Raw genomic sequence first — 21603 nt, forward strand, 5'->3', positions numbered from 1 at the left:
TCTATAAACTTCCATCACAATTCTGCAGTGTAAATAAGATAGAGCATTTTTTTAATTTTAGTAAAAACTAGTGGCTGCCACATAAGCAATACCTTTGTAAGTTCTAGTTTTTGTGATGGAGGTACAAGTAGTAAGAAATTGGGTCAATTATCTCTTTTTAAAAAGGGGTATTCCCTCTTGGTAACTTCCAATCATTTTTTATTGTAGTAAAATACACATAACATAAAAACTTACCATTTGAAAGTGTACAGTTTTGTGACAATTAACTACATCAAAAATGTTGAACAACCATCACCACTGTCTAGTGCCAGATTTCTTTGTCACCTGAAAAGGAAGCCCTATGTCCAGTCAACTCCCATTATTCCTTCCCCCAGCCCCTGGCAACCACCAGTTTGCTTTCAGACCCTGTCAGTTTGTCTATTCTGTATATTTCATATAAATTGAATTAGAGAATATGTGACCTTTTGTTACTGGCTTCTTTGCTTAGCATAATGTTCTCAAGGTTCCTCTGTGTTGTAGCAGGTACAGTTCTTCATTCCCATTTTATGGCTAAATAATATTCCATCAAAGAGCATTTTTTAAAAACTTTGAAACAACTTTACAAAAGTCTCACTCCAGACTAGGGGTTTGTAAAACTTTTCTGTAAAAGGCCAGATAATAAATACTTTCGGTTTTGAGAGCCACATACATAGTCTGTTATGACTACTCAATCCTGTTCCTGTAGCATGAACACAGCTGTGACAACATGTAAACAAATGGATCTGGCTGTGTTCCAATAAAACTTTATTTTGGAAATAGACATTGGCTCTGATTTGGCCTATGGGCTGCAGTTTGATTTCGGGGCTCTGGATCATTTCATCAGTACACAACTCTGATGTGGTTAAGGTGCTGAGCTATTTGCAGCTAGAATGCAGATTGCTTTTTTAAAGATGGATTAAGATCTGGCAATACACTGTTCTAGTGTGGCTGTCCTTGTTTTCCAGCCTCATGCTTGAGCATTTCTTATTCCTGTTTCCCACCACAAGAGTAATTCTTACCTTTTCAATCCTAGCTGGTTACTCCGGGATCCAAAAATGAAGCTGCGAACAACTTACAGAGGCTTCACTAAAGCAGTGAATCACTATTTTGATAAGATAATTCCCATGGTAGTACAACTCCAGGTAAATCCAAATTCACCATTCTTATGACCAAGAGAAGTAATTGCTTCAGCTGATTTCCTGGATAAAGTTAGCCCATTTTCTATCACACAGAAGCAGGAAGTGCATATATAGCAGTTCGTTCCAATTCCTTATTTAAGAAATACCAGGTTTTTATTACCTTGCTTTTCTGCCTATTTCCTATCTGCTGCCAACTGGAAGCCTTTTCTCTGGCAGTGGACTTGAAACTGGACTCTGTATATTTTTGTTTTCTCTTTCCCATTGTATCTTTGCCCTCAGTCACCATAAATGGGAAATTAGTGGTAGTCCTCAAAATGTCTAAATATGGCTTCTAAAGGTAACGACTTGTCAGTCCTTCACACATAATAGATTAGATGGGTGACCTTAAGTCAGCGATTTTGTAAAAGTTGAAATTTATTTGTTTTTTAACATCCCTCCACCACAATAAAGCCATGATGCCAAACATAATCATTGTTTAGTGATACTATATTTCTAAAATGGCTGGAAAACAAAACAAAACAAAACAAAAAGGCTATAAACCAGATAGAAAATGAACAAAGGGAGAGAACAAAAATTTAACATCTATTAGGCATCAAGATTTCTGTGAGGCAATCAACAATTACCTAGCATATTTCACTGCCACAGTAATCATTTGAAGGAGATGTTATCATAGATTAAATGGAGGAAATGACAAACTTGTATGTGGGTAGGAGAGGGCTTCACAGAATGTGAATCTGAATTTACTATGGAGAGTTGGTTCTTAACACTGTTCTCAACACTCAGTTGATCAGACTCAAGAAAGCTATTAAAACTACTAAGTGACTAAAGAGAATCTGTGTGCCATTTGGGGAATGTGGAGATAATCCTTCAAAAAGATTAGAGCTATGCTATCCAGTACAGTAGCTATATATATATGCTTTAATTTGATTTAATTAAAATCAAATAAAATTTAAAAATAATTTCCTCTTTTATACTAGACACATTTTTAGTGCTCAGTAGGCATGTGTGGATACCTACCATATTGGGCAATGCAAACACAGAAATATTCATTATCAGAAAGTTCTGCAGGACAGCATTGTACTAGCCCACCCCAAATCAGACTTCTCAGTCTTGCAACTCCTGGAAAACTAAATTAATAATCAGAACTTTGCTTAGTTAACACAAAATCAGGGTCTGAGGCAGTTTGGAGGCCTTAAAAGCATTTTATAATGGTGTTATAAATCAACACTTGCAATGAGTAGCTGCCTTTTAGAACTTCTAGTTGTATTGATCTGGTTCTGGATCTGTCAATTTCTGGATCTTCCCTCTTTATCTATTCTATAACCTGCTATATTCATAATTGGATAGATGGGAAAGGGGAAGAGAGAAGCAGGTTTTGAAAAAGTTTTTCAGTGTTTGTTAGCAGAAGATTACATTTACATTTTTCAATGTTTGTCAGCAGAGGATGACATTTAAAGGTTTGAGAAACACTCTTGTGGGCCTTTTGTCCTCTTTTTTCCCTATCAGGATATAATGCAGTCATTCCTTGCTTGCTAAAGATTCTTCCATTTCAACTCTTTCCACCCAGTTGATCCTCAACCATGATGAACACAGGTTTTGATGTGCAAACACTTCAATGACACTTACACATGGTGCTGGGTGTTGTCCAGATTCTTACTTGCATGGTTGGTGTGGAGTTTAATCCTTATAAATCAACACTATTTCTATTTTTGTATGCTGGGAGGAGTATCTCACGCTTCCCCATGTATCTCCGAGGGTAGGTTGAGGAGTTGCTGAAGTGGGCATGATAAACCTCAACTAAGGTGTGACAGGTGCAAGATATGAAGAGAAAATATATTGGCTAGACTGGTGAGAACTATAAAGATAGGGGATGACTGAATATGTTACCATCAACAGACAGGAATGAGTAGGGATGGGAAATGTGAAGATATTTGCAAGAGGGCATAATTACAAGAACAGAAGGGATGTGACTTAGCACAAAGTTGGGATTAATAAAGAACCATGAGAAACATCAACATTTAAGAGGTGGGTAGGGCAAGAGGAGCTCACAAAAGAAAACTGAAGTGTAGTGACCAGGCCAGAGGCAGGCCAGAAACTAGGAAAGAGCAATAGGAGACCACAGATGAGAGGTTTCAAGAAGGAGAAGGTAGCCAAGGATGCCAAATGTTGCCTAGAGAGATAGTAAATTTGAATTTAAATTTATTGCTTGAACTTAGCAAAGATAAGGTATTGTTAATAACATAGGTGGAATGGAAAGAATGGGAATGAGTAAAAGAGTAAATGAGTAAATGAGAGAAAAAGAAGTCAAGTGTTAGTTCAGGAATATTTCAGAGTTTGTCCATGAAGATGAAGAGGGCAAGATAGTGGGCACTGGAGGGGGAAGTGGTCCAGGCAAGTTATTTTTAACAGAGGACTTTGTGTCAATTTAAATGATAATGGGGAAGGTTTAGTAAAGAGGGAGATGATGATATAGAAGACAGAAGGGTAGTCCAAAAAGAGTGAAGTTCCTGAGAAGTAAGGAGGATGAGAGATATTTGACTCATTTAACTGGTGCTAAGATAGAAAGGATGGAAGTGGAGGTGTGAAGCATCATGCTTAATGCATTGAATTAAGAGGGAAAAGAGTGGGAGTCCATTAATAGGGAGTACTAGAAAAGGTAGGATTCTAGGAGCAGTTGACTGCTGACTGTGGAGTGAGAGAAATTGCCTGAATTATAGTGTAACTTGCAGTTGAGTTTAGGAACGTGTTATTTTTATGGCACTCTAAGTATGTGTGTGCAACAGCAAAATTGAGAAAATCTAGCCTTTCCCACAGTAACTTTACTCTCAAACTCTCATCTCCTTGACCCTCAGTATGGAAATGGAGGCCCCATCATTGCTGTGCAGGTTGAGAATGAATATGGTTCATATCATCGGGATAATCGTTACATGTCTTATATTAAAAAGGTAAGTGCTCCTTTCAATTTCCTCCATGTTCACATATTTTTTTTCCTCATTTTGTTAGTTTGTGGAGCAAACTAACTATCCTGAGTAGCTATAGCTTGCATGATACCATGGAATATAAAGATGAATAAGGTCCAGTTTAATTTTTTTCATGCATTTATGTCCTAAGACGAGAAAAGAAACTACCTATATAACTCTCAAGTTAAGACAGACTGATGTTAAAATATTTTTCTTTTCTGTGAACATCATAGCTCTCTTTTGGTTGGTGTTTGTATAATACATACTTTTCTATCCTCTTACTTTCAATTATTCTGGATTCATATGCTTTTTTTAAAATTTTTTATTTTTTATAAACATATATTTTTATCCCCAGGGGTACAGGTCTGTGAATCGCCAGGTTTACACACTTCCCAGCACTCACCAAAACATATACCCTCCCCAATGTCCATAACCCCACCCCCCTTCTCCCAACCCCCCTCCCCCCAGCAACCCTCAGTTTGTTTTGTGAGATTAAGAGTCACTTATGGTTTGTCTCCCTCCCAATCCCATCTTGTTTCATTGATTCTTCTCCTACCCACTTAAGCCCCCATGTTGCATCACCACTTCCTCATATCAGGGAGATCATATGATAGTTGTCTTTCTCTGCTTGACTTATTTTGCTAAGCATGATACGCTCTAGTTCCATCCATGTTGTCGCAAATGGCAAGATTTCATTTCTTTTGATGGCTGCATAGTATTCCATTGTGTATATATACCACATCTTCTTGATCCATTCATCTGTTGATGGACATCTAGGTTCTTTCCATAGTTTGGCTATTGTGGACATTGCTGCTATAAACATTCGGGTGCACGTGCCCCTTTGGATCACTACGTTTGTATCTTTAGGGTAAATACGCAGTAGTGCAATTGCTGGGTCATAGGGCAGTTCTATTTTCAACATTTTGAGGAACCTCCAAACTGTTTTCCAGAGTGGTTGCACCAGGTTGCACTCCCACCAGCAGTATAGGAGGGTTCCCCTTTCTCCGCATCCTCGCCAGCATCTGTCATTTCCTGACTTGTTGATTTTAGCCATTCTGACTGGTGTGAGGTGATATCTCATTGTGGTTTTGATTTGTATTTCCCTGATGCCGAGTGATATGGAGCACTTTTTCATGTATCTGTTGGCCATCTGGATGTCTTCTTTGCAGAGATGTCTGTTCATGTCCTCTGCCCATTTCTTGATTGGATTATTTGTTCTTTGGGTGTTGAGTTTGCTAAGTTCTTTATAGATTTTGGACACTAGTCCTTTATCTGATATGTCGTTTGCAAATATCTTCTCCCATTGGATTCATATGCTTAAAGAACATACCTTATAAGCAGTATATGATTAGAATTTGTTTTTGTTACTTCATTATGAAAATTCTTATCTTTTAAATGAGTTATTTAGCTAATTTAAATTTAATATAATTACTGACAGTTGCATTTATTTATTTTTTTAAAAAAAATTTATTTATTTATTTGACAGACAGAGACCACACGTAGGCAGACAGGCAGGGAGGAGGAAGAGGATGCGGGGCTTGATCCCAGGACCCCAGGATCATGACATGAGCCAAAGGCAGAGGCTTTAGCCCACTGAGCCACCCAGGCATCCCATTGACAGTTGCATTTAAATATACCATCCTGTTAACTTTCTATTTGCCCTACATGTCTTGTGGTCTTTTCTTTCTCTCTTTTTTTTTTTTTTCCTTTTGGATTGACTGAGTATTTTTTTTTTATTCCATTTTTTCCTGTATTAGCCTGTTAAACACTTTTTACTTTTCTTTTAGTATTGGCCATAGAGACTACTATTTATGCTAGACTGCTGTTTATACTAGACTACTATTTATCCTAGAAATATTATTGTCTAATATAAATTAGTGTGTTTGCTGGTTCCTAGACAAATTAAGTTTAATTGCATTTTCCTCCTTTCTTTCCTCAGTACTATTGTTATTTCTTTTAATGCTAAATATATTTTATGTCCACAAGATATTATTTTTATTATTACATGGAGTAATTTAGATTTATGTACCTAATTTACTTTTTTGTTGCTCTTATCTCCTCTCTGCATCTCTGAGCTTTATCTCTCTTATCATTTCCTCTGCCTAAAGAATACCTATTTGTATTTTCTTTGTTGCAGGTATGCTATTAACAAATTCTCTCACCTTTTGTTTACCTGAAAATGTGCCTAGTTCATCATCCATTTTGAAGGATATTCGTACTGTATGTAGAATTCTAGATTGGCAGTTATTTTCTTTGATGATTCTCTGGCATACAATTTTTTTATTAAGAAGTTAGGTATTGATAATATTATGGTTCCATTGAAGGTAAAATGTATTTTTCTTCTGGCTTCTTTTAAGATTTATTTTTTGGTTTTCCTCAACTTTACTAAGATTTGGCTAGGTGTGGTTTTTATTTTTATTCTGCCTACATTTGTTTGCACCCCTCATTATGTGGCTTGAAGTCTTTAATTGGTTTTGGAAAATCTCCACCAACTGTCAGCTTAATTTTTTCTCTCCTTTCCTCTAGGACTTCTGTTATACAAAACTAGATATTTTCATCATATTTGTTTTGCTCTTTTCTGGCTTACTTTTTTCTAAGATATCTTGTGATTTATGAATTTTCTCTGCAGCTTTGTCTAAATTGATGTTAAACCTAGTTCTTAATTTCACATATAGTGATTTTTAGTTCTAGAATTTTCATTTGATTCTTTTCTGTGGTTTCCTTTTTTTGGCCAAAATTTTTCATTTTTAAAAGATTCCTTGAACACATTAATTATAATTATTTCAAAGCTGTGTTTAAGAAACCTAATGTCTAATTTCCTATCTATCTCTTCTGTTGTCTGTTTTTCTCATGTTTTCAGTAAATAATATCTTTTGGTATGGCTAATAATTTTTCAATCCTATTTATTTATGAAAGCATGACTGAGATCATTTGAAGTTCTTCAGATGGATTTATTTTTGCTTCTAGAAGGTAACAAATGATTTGGAGCTGGGCTTTAATTCTTATGAGAGTAAGTCTAATGCTTGCTCACCTTCTATCCTAGGGGATAGATAATCCTTTGTGACCCAGCTAAAAGTCTAAAATTGTTATGGCACCTCTTCTATTTTGGAAGTCTATAAACTGCAATTTCTTTCCCAACATCCCATAAAATGCTGGGGAATCTAATCAGCTTTTTAGCCTCTCAACTGATGCTTGGGGAATCAATGTCTGAAGGAAAAAGTTTAAAACATGCTAGTTTCACCTCTCTCAGCTGCCTGCCTCTCTGAAAACTTGACTCCTCAAGTCCTTCCTTGGCATATGTTTAGTATTTGTCCAGCTCATCTAGTTGCTATTAGCAGGATGTTTAGTCTGAAACAAAATAGCCCACTGTGCCTAGAAGTGGAACCTATTGCCCTCCCTATCAGTAGTGGTCCATGAATCCCAGTTAGCACCCTTTTCTTTACCAAGTGTTCTAGTTTAGATGAAAAGTTATATTGTCCTCTACCAATTTGCCATATTGCTTGCTGGTCCCCAAATTGGGAAACATTACATCTAATAGGACCTATGGTAGTAGAAGTTTGGCTGTTATTAATATATGACATGCTATCTCCTCTCACTCATTCTGTTCACCTCTCAGCCTTCCCTGTTTTTCAGAAGAGTTCAGGAGAAGCAAACCACCTTCTCATTCCCAACAAGAATAATTGCAGGAATAGTTTCACCTTCAGAATATTGCGATCTACAGGCCCAGGAAGACATACCTTTGGCTTTTCTCAGTATTCATGGCCATAGTCTCAGTATTTGATTTATCAAATAGATAAATTTCTTAGCCTCTTCTCTCTCTCTTTGATTTAGACTATCTTGGATTTATTTCTAGTTGAAGTAGAGACATTAAAGTTTCAGGCAGCAACAAGTGCAACCATAGACTGACTAAATAAAAATTTACCTGTGCATGCCATTGACCAAAGGAAAACCAGCAGTTGTGCGTGTGTTTCCTAATCCACCCCGTGAGCTGGGTCCCGGGCATGTAGATAATTTGCATATGAGTATGGAGGAGAAGTTTGTCTTAAGCTCTCTGATGCACTATACAAAATCTGGGATTCAAGGCCTTAGGGGAAAGCACTGTATTAAGGTGAATGAAAATAGTCTCACTGGCTTTTTCGCAATGGGTTTGCTGCCAGAACACAGGTGTCGCGAAAACCATCGCTCAACCTAAACCAGAATGGGGAAGGAAAAGGCTCTATCTACATTGTTGTCATTGGACACGTAGATTCAGGCAAGTCTACCACTACTGGTCATCTGATCTACAAATGTGGTGGGATCGACAAAAGAACTATCAAATAATTCGAGAAGGAGGCTACTGAGATGGGAAAAGTCTCCTTCAAGTATGCATGGGTCTTGGATAAACTGAAAGCTGAACATGAACGTGATATCACCATTGATATCTCCCTGTGGAAATTCGAGACCAGCAAGTATTATGTGACTATCACTGATACTCCAGGACACAGAGACTTTATCAAAAACATGATTACAGGCACATCTCAGGCTGACTGTGCTGTCCTGATTGTTGCTGCTGGTGTTGGTGAATTTGAAGCCAGTATCTCCAAGAATGGGCAGACCCGTGAGCATGCCCTTCTGGCTTACACACTGGGTGTAAAACAACTAATTGTTGGTGTTAACAAAATGGATTCCACTGAGCCACCCTACAGCCAGAAGAGATATGAGGAAATCTTTAAGGAAGTCAGCATCTACATTAAGAAAATTGGCTACAATCCCAACACAGTAGCATTTGTGCCAATTTCTGGTTGGAATGGTGACAACATGCTGGAGCCAAGTGCTTACATGCCTTGGTTCAAGGGATGGAAAGTCATCCATAAAGATGGGAATGCCAGTGGAACCACACTGCTTGAAGCTCTGGATTGCAACTTGCCACCAGCTCGTCCAACTGACAAGCCCTTGCGTCTGCCTCTCCAGGACGTCTACATTATTGGTGGTATTGGTTCTGCCCCTGTGAGCCGAGTGGAGACTGGTGTTCTTAAACCTGGCATGGTGGTCACCTTTTCTCCAGTCAATGTTACAACTGAAGTCAAGTCTGTTGAAATGCACCATGAAGCTTTGAGTGAGGCTCTTCCTGGGGACAGTGTGGGCTTCAATGTCAAGAACGTATCTGTCAAAGATGTTTGTCGTGGCAATGTGACTGGTTACAGCAAAAATGACCCTCCAATGGAAGCAGTTGTCTTTATAGCTCAGGTGATTATCCTGAACCATCCAGGCCAAATTAATGCTGGATATGCACCTGTGCTGGATTGTCACACAGCTCACATTGCTTGCTTGCAAGTTTGCTGAGCTGAAGGAGAAGATAGATCATCATTCTGGAAAAAAGTTGGAAGATGGTCCCAAGTTCTTGAACTCTGGTGATGCTGCCATTGTTGATATGGTTCCTGGCAAGCCTATGTGTGTTGAGAGCTTCTCTGACTATCCTCCTCTGTGCCATTTTGCTGTTCGTGACAAAAGACAGACAGTTGCTGTGGGTGTCATCAAAGCAGTGGACAAGAAGGCAGCTGGAGCTGGCAAGGTCACCAAGTCTGCCCATAAAGCTCAGAAGCCTCAATGAATATTATCCCCAATACCTGCCACCCCAGTCTTAATCAGTGGTGTTTGTGTCAATTGGCCATTTAAGTTTAATAGTAAAAGACTGGTTAATGATAACAATGCATCGTAAAACCTTTAGAAGGAAAAGAAAATGTTTTGTGGACCATTTTCTTTTTTTGTGTGTGTGTGTGTGTGTGGCAGTTTTAAGTTACTAGTTTTTAAAATCAGTACTTTTTAATGGAAACAACTTGACCAAATATCTGTCACAGAATTCTGAGACCCATTAAAATAAAAGTTTACATTGGGGAGGGTATGTGCTTTGGTGAGTGCTGTGAAGTGTGTAAACCTGGTGATTCACACACCTGTACCCCTGGGGATAAAAATATATGTTTATAAAAAATAAAAAATTAATTAAAAAAAAAACAAAAGTTTAATGAGGGGGAAAAAAAAAGAAAGAAAGAAAATAGTCTCACTGCCTCTTACTTTAGGTCCGATATTTTAATTGTCAGTTTTACCTTTCTGAGTGTGGCTGAGGCAGGGATGATGTTTTTTGGTTCTAATTTACTAACTTACAATAAGTTGGATGAAAGAATTAGGCTTGTTCTCCATTCCTCAGCTTCATTCCAGTATTTTTATCACCATCATTTTTTTTCTAGAGAAAAGCCATTCCATGGGATAAGGGACAGTTCATTTACCTTACTAAATTTCTTCACAGGCTCTGATCGCAAGAGGAATCAAGGTGCTGCTTATGACCGCTGATAATGGAGATGAACTGACAAGAGGCCACTTAAAACGGGGTACAATTTCTCTTTATTCTTTTTCCTGTACTAGTGAAGTCTGAAACAGTACCGCAGTCCTTCTGATGCTTTATTTCTCCCATTTCCCATGGATGCTTTATTTCTCCCCATAGTTTTCTTTTTAAAGATTTTATTTATTTGAGAGAGAGAGAGAGCATGAGAACATGCAAGCCCACAAGTTGGGGGAAGGGCAAAAGAAAAGGGGGAAGGAGAAGCAGATTCCCCACTGAGCATGGAGCCTGACTATGGGGCCTGATCCTCGGGACCCTGAGATCACAACCTGAGCTGAAGTCAGATGCTTAATCAACTAATCCCGAGGCCCCATAGTTTTTTAGGAGAAAGTGGTGGGGTGAGTTAAGGAACAAGTTCTTACCCTACTACCCCACCAGCTGTTACTTACAGAACCAACAATGCAGAACGCTTGCTCGATCCTTTTCAGTCCTTAGTGGTCAGAGTGGGGCCTGGCTGAGACCTGAGTAAAGGCTATCTTTGTCATTGCCAAATGTCTATGACTGAACAATAGGAAGTGGAGGCAGCGTCAGAGAAATCGTACTGTCATGGACCAAGACCCCAAACTCGGAGGATAAATAAGTTTGGGGAATAAATGTATTAGGGAAACATGGAATAGAATTCTAAGGAGGGAATATGGATTGACACTTAAGAAAATGAAAAAAGACGATGTGCAGACAGATTGAATCAGAGAAAACCGCTATCTGCAGTCCTTTCACACACACAGCCTGTCAGGCATGTTCTCTTCTGTTGGCCTTTCTCCCATCTTTTGGTGTCCTTCATCTTGTAGGAGAGGCAGGAGAACATTCTGAATTAGAATTCAGGAGATCTATAGTCAAGTTTTAGGTCTTAGGCTATTCATCTCTTTGGGCTGAGTTTTTTCATTTGACTTTTGTTTATTCATCAGCATAACTTAATTTATTTTAACCAGTCTTGTTGTCTGGGTCATTCATTGTAAATGCTAAATGAAGGGATGTACGTGAAAACACTTTGTATGGAGCAGGTATGGACCCACATGCAGGAACATATCTTTATTATTAACCGCAATCAATAAAGTGTTAATGAGAACTCCCTCTGAGGTGTATGTGCAGAAGTTGTGGAGGCCCACATCTTCATCCTCTGTCTGGGAGTATAGTCTCTCTCTGCTCAACAGTGCTTGTAGGAGGACTTCATACACAGTGTCTCCTTTTCCTCCACAGTACTTTCCACTGTCCACATGAAAAATATAAAGAAAGAAACTTATGATACACTCTTATCAATTCAGGTAAGGATTTTTGAGAGATGAGAGATGTTTTGATTCTGGCTCACTCTGGGACCTCTATTTCATTTGGTGGGGAAATTCTCAGCAGTGATTAGTTCAGTTAAAACCTGGATGTGTTATGCCCTTGAAATGCCTGCTGTAGGTGGTTTGGGGTATAACTAAATCAAGTTCAAATGCTTACAATGTCTGGGCCATAGCCCTTTAGAAGAAACGGAATGAGAAACATAGCATACTAGCAAAGCAGCGTCAGTAGGAATCCTCACAGCAGTCCAGGGGCAGTCCCTACCCCCAGTGACAGCTCAGGTTTTAGGGAATGGGAACCATCCTTGCAGAGAAGCCTCAGTCTCAGTGGGGGAACCAACCAGTATCCTTTTTCACAGCTCTATAGGTATAGATTCCAAGTCTGCCAAAGGGAACTCTCGGTTTCAAGATACACTGCATGCAGGCATCTAGGTCTACACTAGGAACTTGAATATCATTCATAGTTCTCCAGTCCAGATACAATTTGCTAATCAGAGATCATTTTAATCATAGCAATCTACCTGATAACGTGCATAACATTTGACTTTATCTGGTTTTCAGGTAGACCTGAAGTTAGTTTGCATGGGCAAAGAGAGAGGTTTTTGTTAACCCCTTACACATGGCCCCATTCACCTGTAAGTACTTATGATCCAGTGAGAGAGACAAGGAATGTAAATAAACACAAGATAGGAAGTGCTAATTGCAGTAAAACTAGTAATGGGTAACTGGAGATCAGAGGGTGGTATAGATTCCTACCACCAGTTGAGATCCATGGTCATGTGTTTCATTTTGCACAGGACTGAGATATGTGGTATTAGGAGCAAAAGAAGAATATGTTAATTACCATCAATATAAAATAACGTCTGGAACTCTAAGAACCGTTAAATCCCTGATTCTCCTCCCCTATGGTCTGAGATAGCACTTAAGATTTAGAGAAAAGATACAAAGGGAGATGTCCAGCTTTGTAATGACTAGGCCAACATCAGGAAGTGGTACAGGAAGCTCAGAGATGTGCAGGGATTAGGGTCAGTGCATTCCAAGGGAATATGAAGAGGTGCTATAATTCCCATGACAAAGTAAGCACTCAGATAGATGTTAACATTATGATAATGGAAGAAGAATGGGGGGGGGCAATAAAACCAGTGGAATCCAAAGTTAAAAATGATATGCTGTCTATAATTAGCAAAGTTCTGAAAATGAGGTAATTTGTTTATTTATTGAGTAAGTCAGCAAATGTTTTTAACATCTACTGTGTACCAGTTAGGTACTTTTCAAGGCACTGTGTATAAAGCAGTGAATGAAATCTATAAAAGCAGAACTTTTGGAGCTTATATTTTAGTGGTAAGAGGCAGACAATAAACAAAGGCAAATACAGAGTATGAGGTATTAACAAAAGCTAGAAAAACTTGTGATAATATTTAAATACACAACTTTATGTAATCTTCCTATTTTTTTCATGTTTACTTCCTATATTACCATGTTAAAAGCTATTAATCGTACTCTCATTTTGCAGATGAGGAAACCATGACTTAGGTTAAATTACTGATTTGAGATCACAGGTTGATAATCAGACCATGTAATAGAATAACCCAGGCTTAAACTTAAAACTTCTGCTCCCAAATCCCATGCTCTTCTCACTTTCTTATATCATTAACTGTTTAAACTTCTTCTGTGGTAAGAAAATTATTTGATACAATATAGGAGCAATCACAGGAATTAAATAACAAAAATAAGTACCCATAGCTTTAGAAAGTTCATTATAACTTGCTTCTAATACATTTCTTATGTGAGAAATTGAACATGAGAGAAACACAATTCTTAGGACAGATGTAACTAAATATGGGGAGAAAGCGGAGCTTTTGAATCCCTATTTTGTTTTTGTATTCTCTATCAAAAGAGATTCCTCTCCAGACTGGACAAGGTAGAGCATACATAGTTAAGGGGGAGCTAAAGCTTGAAGTGGATGAGAAGTTAGATGTTTCAAATTTAGATCAGAATGAGCACATTATTTTGAGTGGGTATCTTGTGCCAGATCCTGTGCTAGGCTCTGGATATATACTGATGATGAAAAAGAGATCTTCTTTGTCCTTGTGGAGGCTATTTCCAGGATTTTTCAATGAGTATGGGGGCTCTGTTGTTGGTTCTGTTCTGACTGATCCTCTTCTGAGGGAAGATACAGAAGCTGTGCTTGTCAAAGGTCTAGATGAGACAGTGCTGGAAAGGAGTGCTCATACACCAAATGATGGGATCTGCTGTATTAGAGTAGGCTGAAATCAACACAAATAATTATAAAGTCCCTGCATTAAAATTAACAAAACAGCAGCCGCAGAGCTGAAATACCAAAATGCAGAAAGGAAGAGATCCATCCTGCTGGCAGTTTATACGAAAGAGATTTAGAATGCTATCTGATGGCAGCTTTCACTTAAATAAAATCTGTGACATCTACTACCAAGTTTTGAAAACTTGGGTTTTATTACTATGAGTGATATTACCATATTTTTTCATACTGGTTGGAGCACAATTGAAGAATTTGTTTTTGTGTTTTTGTTCAGGCTATTTTGTTTTAGGAGATATTTTAACAAAGTGGAATGCTTCCAGGAAATGTAATTTAGGATTTCTCTGAAAATAAATGAAAGGTACTGGGAGTTCAGTTTGAAGTTGACCAAGATGGTGACAGGAGACTGCTGAGCTCCCTTCCTCCCACACATACCCCAAATATACAGCCACCCACAAGCAATTCCCTCTGAATTAGGTATAGAAACTAGCTGAGTGACTTTACATATTGTGAGAATGAAAAAATATTCACACCAAAATAGGTGGGAAAGGCTGAGACATGTTCTTATCATAAACCTCATCCCCTGATATAGTGTCAAAATTGAGAGGGAATCCTCAGCCCCTAGCTTCTCCCTGAGGAGTGGAGGATTCGGAACCCACATCTAGTGTCCCAACTTTTAAGACTCCCACTGGAGATATGGGCTTCCAAACACCTAGCTCTGAAAGCTGTGCCCATGAAACCCATAAAACTCTCTATAAAAAAGGAAGCAATTGTAATGGCCACATGAGCACTAATCATGACTGCCCCCCCACCCCACAGGGCTCAGCACAGAGGGAAAGGCAAAATCATCTATGTCCCAATCTGTCACCTTTAAAGGTTACTGTTTGAGGGCCAGCCAGGCTTCTAATTTAGCAGGCAGCTAGAAGCTGACTGCAATCTCTCCAGTCCTGGGGAGCCAGCAGACACATTTCATACATTCTTCCAGTTCACTCCAATAATAAAACCAAGTCCCCGAGATCTCTCTGGATGGAGCTTGTGCACATATCTGGTACCTAGCTTGCAGCAGTGACCTGAGGCTGCTGGATCACCTGGTTGTAATAGTCAATAGCACCTCTACTCATGAGCACTACAGTACTATAGCAAAGAGTCCTTAACAAGGACAGAAGCTTCTCCTTCCCAACTGGCTATACATACCTAGGCCCAACACAGAGAAAGCAAGCTAAAATGCCCATCTCCCAGTTTCTCCCTGAAAGGAGCTTAGCAATATATTTCTCGCTGGTGCCTGAGCTTCCAGGCTCTAATCAGTCTGCATCTGGCTGCTGATTGTGATCCTCTCCTTTGGGACAGTGTCAGCTCCTGGCACTTGCTCAACTACTATGAGCCACTAAAAACAAAGAAGACGGCTCAGACAATCTCAAAAGTTTGAGAGACAACTAGGAACCTGGGCTGGGATGATCAACAAGGCTCATCTACATGAGATCATTCTGTCAAGATGGGGAGAGATGATTCTTTGTATATAATACACAGGAGTTAACAGAGAGTAAAAGAAAATGAAAAACAAACAAACTAAAAACCAGAGGAATATGTCCCAAACAAAAGAAAAAGAAACTCCAGAAACAGATCTTAATAAAATGTAAGTAAGTGCTTTGCTTTATAGAGAGTTCAAAATAATATCATAGAGATACTTATTGAGGTCAGGAGCACAACGCATATGCAAAGTGATAATTTCAACAAAGAGATAGAAAATATAAAAAAGTACCAAGCAGAAATCATAGGGCTGAAGAATATAATAGTTGAACTAAAAATCTAATAGAGCGGCTCAACAGTAGAGTTGATGAAGTGGAAATAACAGATCTGCAAACTCAAAGACAGTGTGGTAGAATTTATCCAATCTTAAGAGAAAAAGAAAAAAGAATGAAAAAATAAAAAATGTTCTGAGAGCTTAAGGGATTTATGGGGCACCTTATGGGACAAATCAGAGAATATACACATTATAAAGATCCTGAAGGGAGAAGAGAAAAGGGAACAAAAAATAATGACTGGAAACTTGCCTAGGTTAGGGAATGAAACAGACATCCAGATCCAGGAAGCCTATAAAGTGCCAAATAAAATGAATCCAAGGAGTTTTATACTGGAACATATCAATATAAAGTTGTCAAAAGGTAAAGACAAGGAGAAAATCTTAAAAACAAGAAAGAAGCGACCTGTTACAAATAAGGGAACCTCTATAACGCTATCACAGATTTTTTTAAAAGTTTTTATTTAAATTCAATTTAATTGACATATATTGTATTATTAGAATTCAGGGATTCATCAGTTGCATATAACACCCAGTTCTCATTACTTCAAGTGCTCTCCTTAATGCCCATCACCTAGTTACCTGATCCCCCCATCCACCTCCCCTATAGCAACCCTAGGTTTGTTCCCTATACTTAGAGTCTTTTATAGTTTGCCTCCCTCTTTTATTTTATTTATCCTTCTCTTCCTCTATGTACATTTGTTTTGTTTTTTATATGAGTGAAATCATGTAGTATTTGTCTTTCTCTGACTGACTTACTTTGCTTAGCATAATACCCTTTAGTTCCATCCATGTTGCTGCAAATGGCAAAATTTCATTCTTTTTGATGTTGAGTAATAGTCCATTATAGAAATATAGCACATTTTTATCTGTTCTATGTTGTCTGTTGATGGACTTCTGGGCTCTTTCCATATTTTGGCTATTGTGGACATTGCTGCTATAAACATTGGGGTGCATGTGCCCCTTCGAATCACTGTTTGTATCTTTTGGATAAATACCTTGTAGGGCAATTGCTGGGTCATAGAGTAGCTCTATTTTTAACTTTTTGAGGACCCTCCATACTGTTTTCCAGAGTGGCTGTACCAGTTTATATTTCCACCAACAGTGTAAGAGAGCTCCCTTTTCTCCACATCCTCACCAATATCTGTTGTTCCTGACATGTTAATTTTAGCCATTCTGACCAGTGTGAGGTGGTATCTCATTGTGGTTTTGATTTGCATTTTCTTAATGACAAGTATGGAGCATTTTTTCATGTTTCTGTTGGCCATTTGTATGTCTTCTTTGAGGAAATGTCTGTTCATGTCTTCTATTTCTTGACCAGATTTTTTGTTTTTTTTTTTGGGGGGTGTTGAGTTTGATAAGTTCTTTATAGATTTTGTATACCAGCATTTTATCTGTTAAGATAGTTGCAAATATTTCTCCCACTCTGTAGGTTGTCTTTTGGTTTTGGCAACTGTTTCCTTTGCTGTGCAAAAGCTTTTTATCTTGATGAAGTCCCAAGAATTCATTTTTGTTTTTGTTTCCCTTGACTTTGGGGACATGTATAGCAAGGAGTCGCTGTGGCCAAGGTCAAAGAGATTGCTGCTTGTGTTCTTCTCTAGGATTTTGATGGATTCCTATCTCACATTGAGGTTTTTCATCCATTTTCTTTTTATTTTTATGTATGGTGTAAGAAAATGGTCCAGTTTCATTCTCCTGCATGTTGCTGTCCAGTTTTCCCAACACCATCTACTGAAGAGATTTTTTCCATTTGATGTTCTTTCCTGCTTTGTTGAAGATTAGTTGAGGGTCCATATCTGGATTCTCTATTGTGCTTCATGGAGGTGTGTGTCTGTTTTTGTGCCAGTGCTATATAGTCTTGATGATTACAGCTTCAAATCCAGAATTTTGATGATTCCAGCTTTGTTTTTGTTTTTTTTTTTAACATTCCTTTGGCTATTTGGGGTCTTTTCTGGTTCTGCAGAAATTTTAGGATTGTTTGTTTCAGCTCTATGAAAAAAAGCTGATGGTATTTTGATATGGATTGTATTGAATATATAATTACTTTGGGTGGCACGGATTTTAACAATATTTGTTCTTCCAATCCATGAGCATAGAATGTTTTTTTTATTTCTATGTGTCTTCCTCAACTTCTCTCATAAGTGTTCTATAGTTTTCAGAGCATAGATCTGTACCTCTTTGGTTAAGTTTATTCCTAGGTATTTTATGGGTTTTGGTGCTCTTGTAAGTGGTATCAATTCCTTAATTTCTCTTTCTTCAGCCTCATTGTTAGTGTATAGAAATAAAACTGACTTCTGTGCATTGATATCCTTCCACTTTTCTGAATTCCTGTATCAGTTCCAGCAATTTTTTTGTAGAGCCTTTTGAGTTTTCTACAGAGTATCATATTGTCTGTGATGAGTTAGAGTTTGACTTGCTCTTTGCTGACTTGGGTGCAGTTTATTCCTTTGTGTTGTCTGACTGCTGAGGCTAGGACTTCCAGTACTGTGTTGAACAACACTGGTGATAGTGGACATCTCTGTTGTGTTCCTGACCTTAGGGGAAAAGTTTTCAGTTTTTTCCTATTGAGAATGATATTTACTGGATTTTTTTTTTGTTTTGCTTGTTTGGCTTTTATGATATTGATATTGATATGATATTGAGGTATGTTCCTTCTATCCCTATACTGTGGAGGTTTTAATCAACAAAGGATGCTATATTTTGTCAAATGCTTTTTCTGCATCTGTTGAGAGGATCATGATTCTCACCCTATCTTTTATTAATGTGTTATATCACATGGATTGATTTGCAGATCTTCAACCACCCTTGAAGCCCTGGAATAAATCCCACTTGGTCATGGTCAATAATCCTTTTATTATTGGATTATAATAAATAAATAAATAAGTAAATAATTATTTATTACTGTTGGATCATATTAGCTAGTGGCTTGCTGAGAATTTTTTTTAATCAATGTTCATCAGGAATAGGTCTGTAATTCTCCTTTTCAGTGGGTATCTTTGGTTTTGGGATCAAGGTAGTTCTGGCTTCATAGAATGAGTTTAGAAGTTTTCCTTCCATTTATATTTTTTGGAACAGATTTAGAAGAATAGGTACTGGGACGCCTGGGTGGCTCAGTTGGTTAAGCAGCTGCCTTTGGCTCAGGTCATGATCCCAGCGTCCTGGGATCGAGTCCCACATCGGGCTCCTTGCTCAGCAGGGAGCCTGCTTCTCCCTCTGACTCTGCCTTCCACTCTGTCTGCCTATGCTCGCTCTCGCTAGCTCTCTCTCTGACAAATAAATAAATAAAATCTTTTAAAAAAACCGATATATTAAAAAAAAAAGAAGAATAGGTACTAATTCTTCTTTAAATGTTTGGAAGAATTCTGCTGGGAGGCCATCTGGTCTGGGACTCCTGTTTCTTGGGAGATTTTTAATTACTGATTCAATTTATTTGCTGTTTATGGGTCTTTTCAGATTTTCTATAGCTTCCTATTTCAATTTTGGTAGCTTACATGTTTCTGGGAATTCATCCATTTCTTCCAGATTGCCTAATTTGTCAGCATATAATTGCTCATAAGTCTCTTATAATTGTTAGTATATCTGTGGTATTGGTTGGGATCTATCCTCTTTCATTCATGATTTTATTTATTTGGGTCCTTTCTCTTTTCTTTTTGATAAATCTGGCTAGGCATTTGTTGATCTTACTAATTTTATTACTATTAATTTATTGATCTTATTAATCTTATTAATCCTTACTAATCTTATTAATTCTTTAAAAGAACAAGTTCTTAGTTTCATTGTTCTGTCTTACTGCATTTTTTAAAAAATTTCTATATTTTGATCTCTGCTCTAATCTTTATTATTTCTCTTCTTCTCCTGGATTTTGGCTTTATTTGTTGTTCTTTTCCAGCTCATTTAGGTGTAAGGTTAGGTTATATATTTCTTATTTCTTGAGAAAGGCTTGTATTGCAGTATACCTCTCTCCTACAACTGCCTTTGCTGCATCCCAAAGGTTCTGAACTGTCATGCTTTCATTTCATTTGCTCCTATTTATTTTTTTAAAGTTATTTTTAGTTATTCCTTAATTTCCTAGTTGACCCATTCATTCTTTCTTAGGATGCTCTTTAACCTCTGTGTGTTTGTGGTCCTTCCAAATTTTTTCTTGTAGGTGACTTCAAGTTTTAAAGCACTGTGTTTTGAAAATATGCATGGAATAATCCCAATCTTTTCATACCATTTGAGACCTGATTTGTGACCCAATATGTGGTGTATTCTGAAGAATGCTCCATGTGCACTCAAGAAGAATGTATATTCTGGTGTTTTAGGATGAAATGCTCTGAGCATATCTGTGAAGTCCATATGATCCAGTGTGTAATTCAAAGCCCTTGTTTCCTTGTTGATCTTCTGCTTAGATGATCTTTCCATTGCTATGAGTGGGGCATTAAAGTCCCCTACTATTATTGTATTATTATCAATATGTTTCTCTAATTTTGTTATTAATTGGCTTATATATTTGTGTGCTCCCAAGCTGGGAGCATAAATATTTATAATTGTTAGACCTGGTTGGACAGATCCTTTTATTATTATATAGTGTCCTTCTTCATCTCTTATTACAGTCTTTACTTTAAAATCTAGTTTGTCTGATATAAGGATGGCTACTCCAGTTTTCTTTTGATGTCCTTTGACGTGTTAAATTTTTCTTTGCTCCCTTACTTTCCACTTGGAAGTGTCTTTGGGTCTAAAACGAGTCTTTTGTAAACAGTATATTGATGGGTCCTGGTTTTTTTTTTTTAATTCATTCTGATACCTTGTATCTTTTGATTGGAGCATTTAGTCCATTTATATTCAGAGTAATTATTGAAAGATATGAATTAGTGTCATTGTATTATCTATAAAGTTGCTGTTCCTGTAGATTGTCTCTGTTCCTTTCTGGTCTTTGTTACTTTGGGGCTCTCTCTTCGCTCAAAGTATTCCCTTTAATATTTCTTATAGCGCTGGTTTAGTATTCACAAATTGCTTTAGTTTTTGTTTGTCCTGGAAACTCTAACTCTCTTTCTATTCTGAATGACAGTTTTGTTGGATAGAGTATTCTTGGCTGCCTGTTTTTCCCCTTTAGCATGTTGAATGTATCATGCCAGTCCTATCTGGGCTGCCAGGTCTCTGTGGACAGGTCTACTGCCAGCCTTATGTTTCTACCTTTGCAGCTTAAGGACTTCTTGTCCTGAGCTGCTTTCAGGATTTTCATGTTATCTTTGAAATTTGCAAGTTTCACTATAATATGTCCAGGTGTTGACCTATTTTTGTTGATTTTAAGGGGAGGAGGTTCTCTGTGCCTTCTGTACTCAAATGCCTGTTTCCTTCACCAGATTAGGAAAGTTCTCAGTTATAATTTGTTCAAATGTCCCTCTACCCTGCTCTTCATTTTCTGGAACCCCCATTATCAGGATATTATTTTGCTTTATGGAATCACTGAGTTCTCTAAGTCTTTCTTCATGATCCAATAGTTGTCTTTTTCTTTTCTTTTCAGCTTTTTTATTTTCCATCAATTTGTTTTCTATAATGCTGACTCTCTTCTGCCTTATTTATCCACATTATTAAAGCCTCCATCTGTTACTGCATCTCAGTAACAGCATTTTTAAATTTCAGCCTGATTAGATTTTAGTTCTTTTATTTCTATAGTAAGGGATTCTCTAGTGTCTTCTGTGCTTTTTTCAAGCCCAGCTAGTATCTTTAAAATTGCTCTTTTTAAGTTATAGTTCAAACATTTTTTAAAAAGAT

General features: G+C 37.6%; 1 protein-coding gene and 1 pseudogene across 3 annotated transcripts in view; both read left to right on the top strand.

Moving 5' to 3' along the window:
• The window catches only part of LOC131838881 (beta-galactosidase-1-like protein 2), a 74418-nt gene that overhangs the window by 24012 nt on the left and 28803 nt on the right, over positions 1-21603 (top strand). For all 3 annotated transcript variants that reach the window (XM_059185671.1, XM_059185654.1, XM_059185662.1), the window contains 4 exons: positions 1052-1160; positions 4010-4102; positions 10401-10482; positions 11691-11755. In XM_059185671.1, coding sequence (XP_059041654.1) covers positions 1052-1160; positions 4010-4102; positions 10401-10482; positions 11691-11755 — 349 coding nt within the window. The remainder of the gene's footprint in view (positions 1-1051; positions 1161-4009; positions 4103-10400; positions 10483-11690; positions 11756-21603) is intronic.
• Positions 8320-9837, top strand: LOC131838892 (elongation factor 1-alpha 1-like; annotated as a pseudogene).

The sequence above is a fragment of the Mustela lutreola genome, chromosome 1, assembly GCF_030435805.1.
Source record: "Mustela lutreola isolate mMusLut2 chromosome 1, mMusLut2.pri, whole genome shotgun sequence".
Classification (NCBI taxonomy): domain Eukaryota; kingdom Metazoa; phylum Chordata; class Mammalia; order Carnivora; family Mustelidae; genus Mustela; species Mustela lutreola.